The sequence below is a fragment of the Leptonychotes weddellii genome, chromosome 1 (genome assembly GCF_054177405.1).
Source record: "Leptonychotes weddellii isolate Sample4059 chromosome 1, ASM5417740v2, whole genome shotgun sequence".
Classification (NCBI taxonomy): Eukaryota; Metazoa; Chordata; class Mammalia; order Carnivora; family Phocidae; genus Leptonychotes; species Leptonychotes weddellii.
In genome coordinates, this window is record NC_138369.1 from 117767015 (window position 1) to 117782515 (window position 15501).

The 15501-nt window shown below is 44.0% G+C and overlaps 1 protein-coding gene across 5 annotated transcripts in view; it reads right to left on the reverse strand.

Moving 5' to 3' along the window:
* LAMP3 (lysosome associated membrane protein 3) overlaps positions 1-12394 on the reverse strand; it is a 33369-nt gene extending 20975 nt beyond the window's left edge. For 4 of the 5 annotated variants that reach the window (XM_031032516.2, XM_081830307.1, XM_031032515.2 and 1 more), the window contains exons 1-3: positions 12164-12392; positions 4784-5529; positions 3612-3740 (exon numbers count right to left, since the gene is read on the reverse strand). In XM_031032516.2, coding sequence (XP_030888376.1) covers positions 3612-3740; positions 4784-5529; positions 12164-12212 — 924 coding nt within the window. In that variant the 5' untranslated portion in view covers positions 12213-12392. Of the gene's footprint in view, positions 1-3611; positions 3741-4783; positions 5530-12163 lie in introns of all 5 variants that reach the window. The other variant, XM_081830283.1, reaches the window with a different exon arrangement.
* Positions 12395-15501: the final 3107 nt, after the last annotated feature.

Consider the following 15501-nt stretch of genomic DNA (forward strand, 5'->3'; position numbering starts at 1 on the left):
AGAGGTAAGTCCTGTTATAATTTTCCCCATCCTACTGAATAAGCAAAAAAATAAAATTTTTGGAATGTTCACAATGATTTGACAAGTCAAACTAGGTTACACGGGAACAAAAAGATATTTTTAAATTGGTATTAAAAAAGTCTTAGCAAAGCTTTGTTCTCCCAAATAGGAGGTTAACCGCTCTCTTTATAACATTTCTTTTTAAAAAATTTTTTAAATTCTTCATTTAAATTCAATTTAGCTAACATGTACTGTATTATTAGTTCAGAGGTAGAATTTAGTGATTCATCAGTTGCATATAACAGTGCTCATTACATCAAGTGCCCTCCTTGATGCCTGTCACCCAGTTAACCCATCCCCCACCCCCCATCTCCCCTCCAGCAACCCGAAGTTTGTTTCCTAGAGCTTAGTGTCTCTTATGGTTTACCTCCTGATTTTCATCTTATTTTATTTTTCCTTCCCTTCCCCTATGTTCATATGTTTTATTTCTTAAATTCAGTGTTCAGGACGCAATAGGGTCTCCATAAATTCCTATTAATAAATTGTTAATTCAGGCTTGCTTACCAGCATCCATTTACCATTCTCCAACTTGGTTCTCATTTATAACACTTATGATGTCATAACTAACATAAATTATTTTCCAAGACTTTCTTGTTCTCTAGAGCGGTGGTTCTTGACCAGGGGTGATTTTTCCCCCCAGGGGACATCTGGCAACGTCTGGAGACATTTGGGGTTGTCACCAATGGGCCTGAGTGTTGTTCCTGGCATCCAGTAAGGAGAAGCCAAGGATACTGTTCAGCATCCCACAAGGCACAAGACAATCCCCATCACAGACTTATCTGGCCCCAAATGTTACGACTATTGTTGTTGAGAAATGTGGTCTAGAGGGTAACTACATTTGGAAAAGTGGCTGACAGAATTGCTGAGGCCATTTCTCCTGTGGAAGAAACAAGATGGCTTCCCTGTTTAAATACATTTTGCACAGACCACCTGTTAGGGCAGAGCATCCACAGGCCACATCTGGCTTACAACTGTGTTCTGTTTGGCCAGCTTTGTTCAAGTTTTCAAAAAAATGTGTTGCCAGCATTTAAAAATAAAAAGATCTGGATTTCTGCCTTGTCTTGAATAGTCAGAAGATCTGACAACCCTGGTTTCTTGTGACCACCTGAGAGAGGTGATATCTAAAATATAACAACTGACACGGTAGGGCCATAGCCACTCAGAATGTGTACCGGTCATCCAGAATGAATGTCCACCATAAAGGACAGTGACAGTCCCCAGGGAGGGAGGCCAGTCCAGCCACTGGCACCTACCAGCCGGAGCTGAGGAGTGGCTGCCCCCTCTGGGGAGGATGGGCATGTCCTACCCCTCCCTTGTGTTTCCTCACTTCTGAGGCTTGCCTCTGTCATCTCATTCCTCCAGCGTTTTTCCTACGCAGACTTAATGGGAAGATGAAGTCTTCAGCGAAAGTGGGACAATAAAAAAGAAAGATGGTGTGTTTCAAGGGGGAAAAAATTTTACTAGCCTACTTCTCTCCTTAAGTTCTATACTTAGCCCCTGTGATCTTCGAATTTGTGGTCACTATTTTAGCTTAAACAAGTTCTCTTTTAAAATGTGGAAATTCTCCTGAAGGACTAAAGCTGGCGGGAACTTTTGCTTTCTGTAAGCTTCTTTGCTTCCCTGTTGTTGTAGAGCTAAGGTCAGCTGCTTGAGGAATTGGTGCTAGGGAATGAAATGAATAAAGTGAATTTGGTTGGCGGGACTCAGGCAAAGCAGCTAATGCAAACTTGGGGCCACGGATGGTGGCTCTCCTTGCTTCTTCCAGAAGAGGGGTGGAGGGGAGAGAGGCCCTGCTGGTCCTTCTAGCTCTATCTCAGTACTCATTTCCTACCCATACCTCTGGAGACACAGAGATTTCCAGAAAGGTAGCAGTTCGACTGTTGGGTGGAGTTTGATCAAACAGAATCCAGTCTGAAGGTACTGGAAAGGCAGGCAGAGAGGGCATCAGGAGACAGAGGAAAGGAGCAAAAAGAGACATTGAAAGGTGCCAGAGAAACTCCTGCAGGCCTGCCTAAGGCAGTGGCCACTGTGTGCTACAGAAAACGCTGAGGTTTTCTGATGCCTTCAGACAGTTACTCACACGGGCAGGAGTGTGGGTGGAATCAGGCCCTGAGCTAAAGCAGAGATGTTTGTGCCTCTACCCTCTGCCCTTTTGCTGAAGTGACTTTAAAAGAATTCCTGACCCCTCTGTAGGTTTAATCTCAGTTGTCCAGAAGTAGAGCACATATTCTTCCCAGAATGTTCTTCTGGTGTGAAAGAATATGTTTTTCCCATCTGATACTGAAGGGAAACCCCTGACTTCTCCAGTGCATCTCTACCTTAAGGAGAACCATATGCACAAGGAGGATAAAGCCTTTGACACGAGGTTAAGAATGTCAACACCCTTTATTGAACATTGTTATATACCAAGCACTGTGCAAGACAGTTTACATATACCATTTCTGATTCTCCCAAGGGTCCCACTAAGGAGGTGTCATTATTTCCATTTTATAGATGAGAAAACATGCCTCAACTAGTCCAAGATCATGTGGCTAATCAGTATCATGGCTGAGAGCCAATCTTGACTTGTTTCATGCCTATGTTTATGCTCATTCCTCTCCAAGCTCTGCCACCCAAGACCTCTCTAACTTCAGGGGTCACATTCAACAGGTAAGAAGGAGGCCCACAACAAGTCCCAGCTGCAAGTGTACTCTTGGCAAGCACGCCGCCCCACCCCCACGCCCCCGCCCTGGCCAGCTCTTACTTGGCCTATTTGAATGACACTTTGGGAGAAGCAGGGATAAGTCTCTCCTTTGAGAGTGGGATGACCAACGTTGTATCGCCAAGACACTTACCCACTTGAGCCACTGTAATCATAGCTACTGGCTCTTGAACATCTACTTTCCAAGTACTGAACAATGCTCTTTACAGAGGTGATCTTTAATTCCCTTCCCCCATTTCTCAAGTGTTCAAATAAAGCTCAGATAGGTTAAGTTGCCTGCCTGATGTCACAAGGAGAACAGTGACAGAGTCAGATTTCAGCCAAGACTCTCTGACCTCATGTCCATCGTATTTCTGCTCCACTCTGTTGTCCATCCCTTTTGTAATATGGTCTGGAAAACCCAGTGCCTGGTTAGTCCCTGAATCTTGCCTGCCACAGTTGGAAAGAACCCATGGTGACATTTGATTTTGGTCTGAGAATAATATTTCTGTGTGCCCACTGGGAATTTCAATGGGTCTGTTGATCTGTATAACTTCCTCCTTTGGGTGGTTTGCAAAGGGCGCCTGTGGCTGGGTTCCCCAAGGCCAAGTCTCCCCCTCAGAGGCACTGAAGCCCTTCTTGGGTTGCACGGAGGAGGCTTAAGGGGTTAGGAGGCAAACATAAGATGTCGACACTTCCCTCTTCTCCATCTCCATGCCCCTCATTCTTATCGGGGAATATCTCAAAAGGCTCTGAGATCTACTTCCTTTGGAACTTAAAGTGAAGTATGGGGTTGCACCACCGGACCCCAGGGTGAGGGAAAGGGAAAGCGATGCTAGAGCCAGTTAGTATGAAGGAGCTCAGCCCTCACCTTCGTAAATGTGAAATTCACAAAACCGCCCTGGAAATTCAAGAGAAGGTTGGATTTTCGGTAGCCACAGTTCCCAAAAGCTTGGGTTGCATTAGGGTCGATGTTGAAGTATCTCTGAAGTGAAAACACCTAAACCAAATAAAATAGATCAGATCAATGAGATATCAAAGAAAGCTCTAGCTAGGGAACCAGAAGCGCAGGCTACTAAGTGAGCCCGAAACTCAAGTCTAGTGCGTGTTCACTCGAAAACTTCCAAGTCCCCAGAAAACACCTCTCATTCCCAAACTGCTATGTTCAAAGATTGTTTTTTTTTTTTCAATTTTTTTATTAACATATAATGTATTATTTGTTTCAGAGGTACAGGTCTGTGATTCACCAGTCTTACACAATTCACAGCGCTCACTATAGCACATACCCTCCCCAATGTCCATCACCCAGCCACCCCATCCCCCCTCAGTTTGTTTCCTGAGATTAAGAGTCTCTTATGGTTTGTCTCCCTCAAAGATTTTTTAAAGGAGTTCTCCCATAGTAAGAGTCCTTGATAGATCATTTATAGCCAGTCTTTTCCTGACATACTGCATAGAATTTAATTTTTGTTAAATTAAACATGTTACAAGGTACTACAGGAAAGATCTTGCTGTCTAATGTACTTCTGTTTCAAATGAAAACCTGAATGTGGAAGTTTCATAAAACCTGTGCAGAAAAAGAAAGTATTATTTTTATGGTGATTCCTTTAGTAAATTGAATAATCTTAACCCCACCGCCACCCCTTCTAATCTTCTTGTTAACCTGGACTTTTGATACTAATGTTGCAGCTGGCTGGAACCATGGAGACCATGCAAGCCAAACCCCTCACTTCACAGGAGAGTTGCTGAGGCTTGAGGTCAACACGGAGCGCACCCCAACACTCCGTCCATGTTGGCTAAAAGTGAGAGGTATGCATAGTTACAGGTTTGGTGTGTGCCTTTCTCTAACCAGTCTCTATCAGTTTTTATTTTTGTATGTTTTCTAAAACAGATTCATCTTTTAATGGAGCACCTTGGAGAAAGAGGAGCTTGCAGCCCTTTATTTCATTAAAAGACACAAGATGCAGGGGAATGCCTATTCTCAGCAAGACACACCATACTCACACTTTTTGAAGACAGTGTTACAGTCCTATGGCCCCAACTTACCGACTCTGTGTCTTGAACCGTTAGCTCTATCCCCATCTCTGCTTTGATACAGAGCCTGCTTCCATTTAGAACTTGATAAATTCCAGTCTTGGCTGACGAAGCCCGAGGTGCAAGAGTGGGTCTGGAAGCCGTGGTGCCAGGTGAGGCCGTTTGGGTGGTATTGTGCGCAGCTGGGGTTGGGCCTGGGGCATGACTGGGTTGAGCAGACTTGTGACTGGTTGTGCTGTTATGTAGTGGGGTGGACAAAGTTGCTGGAAGGGCGGTCTGGTGACTGGTTTGGGTGCTTTTCCTAGTTGTGTGGCTGACAGTTGGTGGGCTGGTTCCTGTCATATGTGCCGCTGGAGGGATGGTGGTTGGCGGTGAACCTGGAGCTGCACTGGGGCCAATTGTAACCTCAGTAACTGGAGCAGCTGTGTGGGAGTTATTGGGTGTGGCCAAGGTTGTGACTAGGGTGTGGGCTGTCGGGCTGGTAGCTGGGGTGCTGTTTGTAGCTATCAAGGAAGTTGTTACCAGAGATTTTACTGTTGTATGTGTGGTTGGGGGCTCAGAGCTGGAGGTTGGGGCAGCTCTTTGAGAGGGGACGTGACCATCCATTGATCTGGCTGCTAAAGTTTGGCCAGGGACTTGGTGAGTTAGTTGCAGGAAAGGCTTTGCTGTGGCCTCTGCTGTTGCTGCTATTGTAGGTTGATAGTCCGCGGTTTCTGGAAACATTTTTGCTCTTATTTGACTGCCATAATGCAAAGTCCCTGCAAATTAGGAAATAAAAGTGTGACCACACTAAGAATTCACATTGGTGCCTCCCTCCCCCACCCCCATTTTGATGTTTCTGCCCAACAAATTAACACGCATTTATTTATTTACTTTTCTCTTTGACATAGTGGCTTTATTGCCTTCGTATACACATACACTCAGAAATGTGATTGCTGGATCACATGGTAGTTCTACTTTTCTTTTGGAGATAAACATGATTTATTTTGTTATTTCCAAACATGCTCATTTACTTTTAATGAGGAATGTGCATATATTTATATTTGGGTGAAATTTATAAGGATATAACAATGAAGTGAAGATCACCAAAGATTCTACCACAAGGCCACAGCTTAAAAGTTTGGGTTGCACCCATGTTTTTTACAGGGTTGTGATCACACTGCAGATATTCTTCTGTGTCCAGCCCCATTGTCTGTACAGGGTGTGGTACTAACGCCGCGAAGTGGTCATGCTTAATTTAAGTGCGGATGCCCCCTCATTCCCCATCTTCCAGTGTGAATCCAGACAGCTCCGAATGGAGAGTGGTCCTGGGTGGGGTGCTGCTGTGATGCCCTGATAGAGCTGGACAGCATGAATAGTGGTAATAAAGACTTACACGGAGTTGTGTAGTTTGCATACAATCATACAATCCCAGGTTTGAAAGGAGTCTTAATGATCATCTAGTCCAAACCCTAATCTGGTGTCTGAATTGTACCTACGAATATTTGCCACGTGTCCATCCAATCGATGCATAAATACCTCCAGTGATGGGAGATTCATTTCCCTTCCATTTTTTATTTTGCTGTCAGTTTTTGCAAAGAGAGACCAGTTCTTGTCATTTATTACCTCACCTTTTGAATGGTCCAGGCTTTCTCAAGTAGGAAAGAAAATTAAGCCATAATTGCTCTGATGCATCTGGTGGACTGTCCTTCGTAGTTTGCTCAAATGCCAGATCTTCAGAGAGTCTTCCCTGACATCCTTATATAAAATAGCTCCCCACCCCACAATTCCCCATCACGTGTTATATCCATTGCCTGCACTGCACTAATCACAACTTGTAATGATATGAGGGGATGGTATTAACATATTTAATAGTAAGCCTGGCAACACAGCGTGTACCAGCAGAATAATAGCCCTGATTATATGTTTATTTATTGGTTTATTTATTTAGACTGTGCATCTCTCCCACTAGATTAAAAGCAACGTCAAGGTGGAGATTGTATTTTTTTTTACCACCAGGACTTAAGCACAGAAAGTGTTCAGTGCATACGAATTGGATGAATAGATAAGTGGATGGGTAAATGAGGATAATAGCATTGTAGACCTTCTAGGATTATTGTAAGGCTCAAACAAGTTGGTTTAAGTGAAATCTTCCTGGACCGTCAAGCATACCTATAGTGTGTGTTATTGTCACAGGTTCTCTCCTGGGACATTCTTTAAGGATGGAAGGGTTCTGGCTCTTTTTCAACCAGAATAGTTCTATCCTTGCCTCGTCCCAAGCACATAGCAAATCCGAAAACTGAGCAAAATGCAGATGATGTTCCTTGAGAGTTTAGAATCAGGCACACTGAGAGATGGCTCTGTCTCTTCAATGCTTTGGTTTCATTGTATTTGCCCATTGTATTTACACTCACTGGAGTTGGAGCTCCACAGTGCTGGCCAGTGACTTGGGAAAACATGGGTAAAAGGGAAAGGAGATCACTCTATGCTGGTGTTTAGAGTCCTGAAATTCACATCTAATCAAAATCATCCATAAACTCCTTTACTATCTCCCTCTTTCATTCATTATATTTCTAAGTGGTTACTTTTACTATAATAATAGCAATAAAATGTCCAAGTTATTGGACACTACATGGCAGGCCTCAGGTCAGGGTCATCTTTCACCAACTCCTCTCAAAAACCCTCTGATGGGTTCTATCTTTATCAACCTTTCAGATGAGGAAACTCAGGTTTAGAAAAATCCCATCAACTTGACCATAATCCCACAACTAGTATATTCTGGAAGTGAGACACTTAGTAAATTTTGGAGGTGAGACTTGAGCCCCTGTCTGAACCAAAGCCTGCCCTTGGATTTGGTGTGGGTGGAGGTGGTGTGCATCACTGGGAAGAATGGTGAGAGAAGAGACAAAAACAGAGAAGAAGAGTAGGGTGCCTCTCCAGGGACGCCAAATTACCAGACCCTCATAATGATGGTCTTTGGTGAGGGTTTCAAAAGCTTATATGATAAAATAGTGATTATTTTCCAGAAGAAAAGTTCTAACTTCAAGCCCAGTAGTAATGCTTATAAATTATTTCTGCACAGCTGGCTTGAAAAATGAGAAAGACAAAAGCACCAGTTCAAATTGCCTTGAATAACCTTTAAGAAAGGCTTATTAGGGGCGCCTGGGTGGCCCAGTCATTAAGCGTCTGCCTTCAGCTCGGGTCATGATCCCAGGGTCCTGGGATCAAGCCCCGCATTGGGCTCCCTGCTCAGCGGGAAGCCTGCTTCTCCCACTCCCCCTGCTTGTGTTCCTGCTCTGGCTATCTCTCTCTCTCTCTCTCTGTCAAATAAATAAATAAAATCTTAAAAAAAAAGAAAGAAAGGCTTATTAATGACATTAAGTTATGTGAGACTATTACTAACTGGGTTTTTTTGTATCTAAAATGTTCATTTGGATAATTTGAAATGTATGATACTTGAGAGTGTGGATTTTATGGACTGTAGGTTTTCCTTGTAAGCCTTCATAAAATCACTATATGTGGACACTTTATGCCTGCATTGTAGAACTTGGAGCAAGACTTTTCCTTTCAAGATTGGTATGAAGGTTGACAGTTGTGAAAGATTTATTTTCACAATTCATTTGGGCTAAATCTGAGTTGCTGGTTCCTCAGTCATGACCCTAACAGAAACCCCATTAAATTTACACTATTACTATGAAGAAAGAGAATTCACTCCCAGATGGACTCTTGAGGAATATCTTGTAGTGGTAAGCAAAGATTGCTGCAGAGAACTCTGGGAGACTGGAAACCACTAGCCTTTTGTTCTCTTGGGTGGGGGGTGATCATTAGATCCTTCAAAAAATCTCACCATGCACGGTATATGCTTATGAACTAAAGCAAACCTTTCTCAACTGAGTAGAATATCCTCAACTGGGTAGCACGCAGCCTCCAAAACAGGACAAGATGACTCATGGTACCCATCAAGGTGTATTTGGTGCACAGGAACTATTTATAGGGTGGCTAAAGGTGATGGCAATCATGGTGTCTTGATATAGTGTGTGGCTTTGTGGTAGGCAGAAGGCTGGGCCAGCAGGTGGCTGGACCAAGTGTCAGAGTGTGTTACAGATTGAACCAGAGTGTGTTCCCAGATAGAACTGGGAAATATTGTTCTAATAATCCTCTCCTTCCCTTCTGCGGCTTCTCTCCTCCCCTTCACATCTCCCGGTACAAGTGTGGGGTATAAAAGATGGGCAGGTAATTAGATGGAAAACTGATAGGAGTAGGTATGCTGTGCATTATAATACATTCTAGAATGTTCATATGTTAGGTAGTTAATAGAAATAAGGCTCTGAAAAATACTCTATTTTATAAAGTCTATGTATATGACCACACAGTATATGACCAATCTTTGTCAAAATTGGGTCACAGTTCTTAAACAGGACCTTTGACTCTGTAAAGGTTAAGTTCGCAAGTCTGTCTGACACCTACAAAGAGGGTAGTGGGCAAGGGCAGGACATAGCTCAGAATCTGTCTCAACCCTTCCTCTACTCAAAAGGACACAGCCCTGGAGTTCACACGCTGATTTGTCAAACCCACACCCCAAATCCTCTAGCATCTTCTCTCCAGGATTCAGGAGACTCAGCAAACAAGTACCCCAGAACCTAGACCCATTGCTTGGACTCCTCTAGATGATGAGCTGCAGGAAGAGGTGCGAGAGGGTTTGGATTCCCCTACAACCTATAGAAGGAGCTGAGAGATGACTCATCAGCCCAGCCCTGGGAAACTCAGTGACCATGCAAGGGTTTTTTTCTCTAGGTACTTCCGGGATGGCTGGTCCTTCCCAGATAGCCTTTGTTTGGTTTCCCTGCCACACCCAATTCAACAGATATGTAGGAGCTTCTTCTGAGCCAGGCTCCTTGCCAGGCACTGGGTCTTTGTTTTCAGGGGCTCAAAGCCTTGTGAGGCAGACACATAAGTGGACCCCATTCCTCGGTGTGACAAGCGTTATTATAGAAGGAAGCCCTGAGTGCTATGAGGTGGGGTGGGGAATCCAACACCAAGACAAATTCTTTAGGCAGACAAGAAAGTAAGTGGTATCCCAGGCAGGGGGAAAAGTATGTGCAAAGACACAGGGTCTTCAGAGTCTGGTAGGTCTGGAGAATAGCAAGGGGGTAAAGCATGATGGGAACATAAGGAGGAGGGAGGTGAGGTGAGGGGCCAGCTGGGAATTGGCCTGGCAGGTCTTGGAGGCTACCCTTTGTCTGCAGTTGGGAACACAGTTGGGAAGTAAATGTAGCCCCGTGGCCACACCCAGGGGCAGGGAACTGAATTTTAGCCCCCATATACTTTCTCTGGCACCTCCCCAGGGAGCAGAAGCAGCCCCAGTTGGGTGCAGCAGGAAGACGGTTTCTGGATGTGTGAGGCAGCAGGGGTGGGCCCTTAGTTAAGATTCTGTTTACAGTTTCACAATTTAACCTTCAATCTTTTAGTAAAAAGATATAAATCTTACCTGTTACTTTCTGTGGGACTTGAGATTCAAAGAGAACCCCCATACAGAAGTGGCTCCAGTCCCGTGGCACAGACTGCTGGTTAACTACTCCCAAATCCAGCCTCCCCTTTTTCCTTAGTAACAGAACCACAAATTTAAGCTGTGCACTTGCTGCCCAGAATAAGGAACCCTACCTCCAAGACTCCTTTCCATCTGGGTGGGAATGTGTGACTGCATTTGAGCCAAAGCAGTAGAAGTGATAGCGTTATGTGGGCCTTCTGGGAATGCTGCTTGAAGGGGACTCCATCTCCTACGTGACCACTCTATTGCCTTTATGTTTTCCTTTTCAAACCAGCCTGCAAATTGTATGTGATGGCTGGAGATCCGGCAGACATTTAGAACCATGAAAAGAACTTGCAGGTGGGAGTCACACATAGGAGGGAGAGTCCACGATAATGAGCTCCCACACCGGACCTGGGATGGATTCTTCTGGACTTGTTTTCACATGAAAGAGAAACACACATTTATCTTGTTTATTTTGCTCCTATTTGTCTATTAGGAGCAGCTGAAGCTAAATGTAACTGATACAAATTTAAATCCCCTCATTTTGTGGGGGAGAAATTTGAGACCAGGGCAGCAAAGTGAGTGGATAAAGATTACAGAGCTAATTTACCTAGAAGCTATGTCTCTCCTACCAAAATGTCCAATGGTTTTTGCTCATCTCCAATTCAACAAGTATGTCTTGAACCTATGCGTGCAAGGCCCTGAAACCAGGCTTCCTGGATGCAAATCTCAGGGCTGCCCCTTGCTAGTTGAGGGACCACCAGCAATTCCTTAATCTGGAAAATGGGGACCCTTCACACACTTTGTTCACTTGGTTCACCCTGGAGAATCTGCAGCTCAGAGAGAGGAGGGCAGCGGGGTATTTCCTGTCCACCTCCCCGGGAATTACTGAGCACTCATTGCATTTCTGAATCTGCTAGTCATCTGCTCACAGGTCACTGAGGGTGACTGCTAGACTGAGATCTTTTGCCTTTTTATTAGCTTAGATTTCGCCTTTTGCCTCCAGAAGAATGTGAAACTATTTCTGAAAATGTGGCAGAAGTAAAACAGCCACAGATTAGGACACTGGCCTGAACTTTCACCCAACTTTCTGACAATTCATGTCACAATCAAGTGCCTCTGCATTCCCCCCACGGAGCATGTTAGCGGGACCATGTGGTTCCCTCACATGTTCAACTCAGTGCTTCTGGAAGGAATTGTGAATTAACCAGCAACTAGGTAATGACACACAAGAGGACTCAATGTCCTAGAGAGAAAATGCTCTTTGTGAAAGCAGGGGTTGGGCACAAAAAATAATCATTAAAAGCCTAGTTTCCCAGACAGCTTCTCTGACCTGAAGTATAATAGTAATGTTTTAAAACAATCTTGACTCCTTAGCTCATACCTCTCTGAAATGGCACAGCTTGCCAGACCACATCTCATTCATCTTCACAACTCACTGTTTATGTAATGCAAACATAGCACTTCCGTTCGAGAAAAACAGGCAAAGCAAGACATAATGCGCTTAGCAAGAGTCCCGTTTCTAAAGTCTGGCTCAGTTCTCCATCTCTTAAATCTACGTGATTTCCAAAACTCTCCCTGATAAGGTGCCCAGAACCCATCCGGGAACCAGGATGCCTTCTGGAGTTGACACCTACTCTGCCTGACTCATGCAAAACAAGTCCAAACTGTGAAAACCCTTGGGAGAAACAGGAAAGTGTGCTCCACGCATTTAAGGTAATAAGGAGGAGGTCTCCCCAAGCCAAATACCCACAGTAGCTGAAGCCATATGGCTGTTCTCCAGGCTGTCCTGTCTCCCCTTGGTCCGTGGCACTAGAACGCATTTGAATCAAATAGGACCAGAGTTGGCAGGGTCACCATGGAAAGCCACAGGTGTCACTCACCAGCCAGAGACACGAAGAGCACCACCACTGCAGACGGCTGCCAGGACATGACTGGGGAGCCAGAGAGAGCCGCTGCCTCACCAGGGGCCGGCTCTGCTCCCGTTCCGCTGGTGCGCTCAGCACCCCTCAGTCTTCTGAGGAGCACGAGGTCAATGCCAGGGCAGGCTCCAGGAACAAAGAAGATACCTCTCTTCACCCCTCATTCACTCGTGGCAGAGAAACCAACGTCACTTTCATTATGACGAGTAGCTGAAACGCCCTCCCAAGGGGTAGGCTGAGTGGGGAGGGAAACCAGAAACCAGAAGTGGCCCTTGTGTGAAAGCAGCCACATTCATCTCCGCCTTTAGTGTTTGTGAGGGATGGGCAATACCCCCCCCCCCCACTCCAGCCGACGGGAAGGGCATCTGAGACCATTTCTCCACAAGAGATGGAGGATCTGTGGTGATGCCAGCTTCTTTGTCTGAGAAGCTGGGTCTCCATTTTTCTTTAAGATCTTGAGTACCTTTCTCCTCAGCCAGGAGAAAAGCAACCCCTGAGTCATGAGGGTGAGCAGGAGTCTAAAAACTCAGTGGTGAGAGCACTGTCTCGAAAAGTCTGAGGTAACCCTGCTTTATGTGGCCACCTCACCTTGTAGGGACCAGGAGTCCGAGCTTAGGCGTCAGGGAGAGCTGGGTTTGAATCTGGTCACCACTTGTATGACCTTGGGTAATGTTTCTGAGCCTCAGTTTCTTCTGCTGTATAACAGGGATGATATTGCCTACTCCCAGGTTGTTTACCTGGAACACAAAAAAATACTCAGTATCCTGGAAAGGCAACCTTTCCATGTCCTATCTCCTTCCTCTACTAATCAGACCAAACAATGATGGTCTATCTCTTAGGACTGTGAGTCCCAGTGAGGAATACACATTTAGGAAGTGTATTAGGATACTTTCCTGATTACTAGGTTTAGGGCTTTCAGCTTGGTCTCAAATAATTTCCTGAAAAACAACTTTGGCTACAATGATTTGATCTTACTATGTTGCCCTAAACACTCTAATCAAGCAAATTTACCAAAGTGAGTAGTGTGATTCCAAATTGGATTTTTATGGTGGAAGGTGAAGATTAATGTGTGTCGGTTGATCTAATTTTAGCAACTACCTGCCTAATATTCTGGACTTTGAGTCAATTTATTCTACAGATAACAATTAAGCAGATACCATATGCCAGACACTCTTCTTACTCCATTTAAGTCCTACAGCTACCCTATGTGGGCACTGTTATCATTGCTGTCTCATTTCACAGTTGGGGAAACTGAGCACTGAGAGGTTAGGTGACCTGCCCCATCACTTAGGTAATAAATGAAGAAATTGGGTTGTGAATCCAGTTTGGCTTGAGAGTCTAGGATTTTTTTTTTTTTTAAAGATTTATTTATTTGACATAGAGAGAGACAGCGAGAGCAGGAACACAAGCAGGGGGAGTGGGAGAGGGAGAAGCAGGCTTCCCGCGGAGCAGGGAGCCCGATGCGGGGCTCGATCCCAGGACCCTGGGATCATGACCTGAGCCGAAGGCAGACGCTTAACGACTGAGCCACCCAGGCACCCCGAGAGTCTAGGATTTTAAGCACTATGCTATACTACTGCTGAAGAGGTGTTCTAAACTAGAATATAAACTTTCAAGTTGCTTGATGCCTAGATGAGAAACAATATTTATGAATATATAATAATAGCCAGACTGATCAATTGTTTGTTGCTTAGAACTATATTGGATGAGGAAAGGTAGTCAGAGATGACTTGGTGGTTGTTGGATCTTGGAGAGACTTTGAAGGTCATAGAGGATGTGTGGATCGTTGGAGAATAGCAATAATATTGTTATTATTATTATTATTATTATTTCCATATAAGGAATCTCTACTATGTGCCTGGCACTGTGTAACGCATATGGCACTCTTCAAGGTAGATTTTTTTTTTTTTAAAGTAGGCTCCAATGCGGGGCTTGAACTCACAACCCTAAGATCAAGCCCTGAGCTGAGATCAAGAGTCAGACACTTAACCAACTAAGCCACCCAGGCACCCCTCAAGGTAGATTTTTTAAATTCCAATTTTATTGATGTGGAAACTGAACCACCCAGCATCATACAATAGGCAAAGATTTGCACCTAGCCCTGAAGTCTGTGCCCTTTCTCCTAGAACACAGGGAGCAAAATCTCTTGACTGGTTATGGCCCTGACTGGAGAATATTGGAGAAAAAGTGGGGAATATGGTTGAAAGGTCAAGTTAATGTCATTTTGGACAGGCCAAAAAGCCAGACTGAGGAGTTTGGCCTCAACCCTAGAGGACATGGGGCCACTGAACATTTCGAAGGAAGTTGTACATGGAAGCAAGAGTTAACCTGACACATGGTAAGGGCCCTGTGGCTTTCAGGGGAGAAGGCTCAACCATTGATCTAGTCAACATTGACTGGAGGATGTCTGAAACCAGTCTCCTGAGTAGGTCAGAGGATCAGAGTATTGGGGTTATCAGGATTCCTGCCTTTGACTAGAGAAGAGATGCCCCAGCTGGGTGTTTCAGAAGCCACTGGAAACTCTAAGCACTGTGTCAGATGTATCCCATAAATTTGGGTATGTTATAATTTCATTTTAATTTATCCCAAATTATTTTCTAATTTCCATTAGAAATAAATAACCCATTATCAGGGTTATTTAGGAGTTTGTTCTTTAATTTCCACACATTTGTAAATTTCCTTCTGTTATTGATTTCTAGTTTCATTCCATTAGGATTGGAGAACCTACCTATGATTTCAATTGCTTCGTATTTATTGAGGCAACAAGTTAATCTGTTATGGCCTAACATACAATCTATCCTGAAGAATGTTGTATGAGCATTTGAGACAAATGTATGTTCTGCTTTTGTTGAATTTGGAGCATTCTATCGTTGTCGGTTAGTTCTAGTTAGTCTGTAGTGTTCGAGACTATTTCCTGTTTGGTCTTTTGTCTAATTGTTTTATCCATTATTGAAAGTAGGATATTGAAAACTCCAATTGCTGTTGTTGTATTGTCTATTTCTCCCTTCAATTTTGTCAGTGTTTGCTTAATGTATTTTGGGGCTCTGTTGTTAGGCTTCTCTGTGTTAATGACTTTTATATATTCTTGATAGAATGACCCTTTTATAATTAGAAAATGTCCTTCTTTTTCTCTAGTAACAATTTTTGTTTTAAAATCTGTTTTGTCTAATATTACTATGGGTACTCCAGTTCTCATTTGGTTACTCTGTACCTGGTATACTCTGTACATGGTATATCTTTTTCCACCTTTTTATTTTCAATCTATTTGTGTCCTTGAGTCTGAAGTGTGTCTTTGTAGA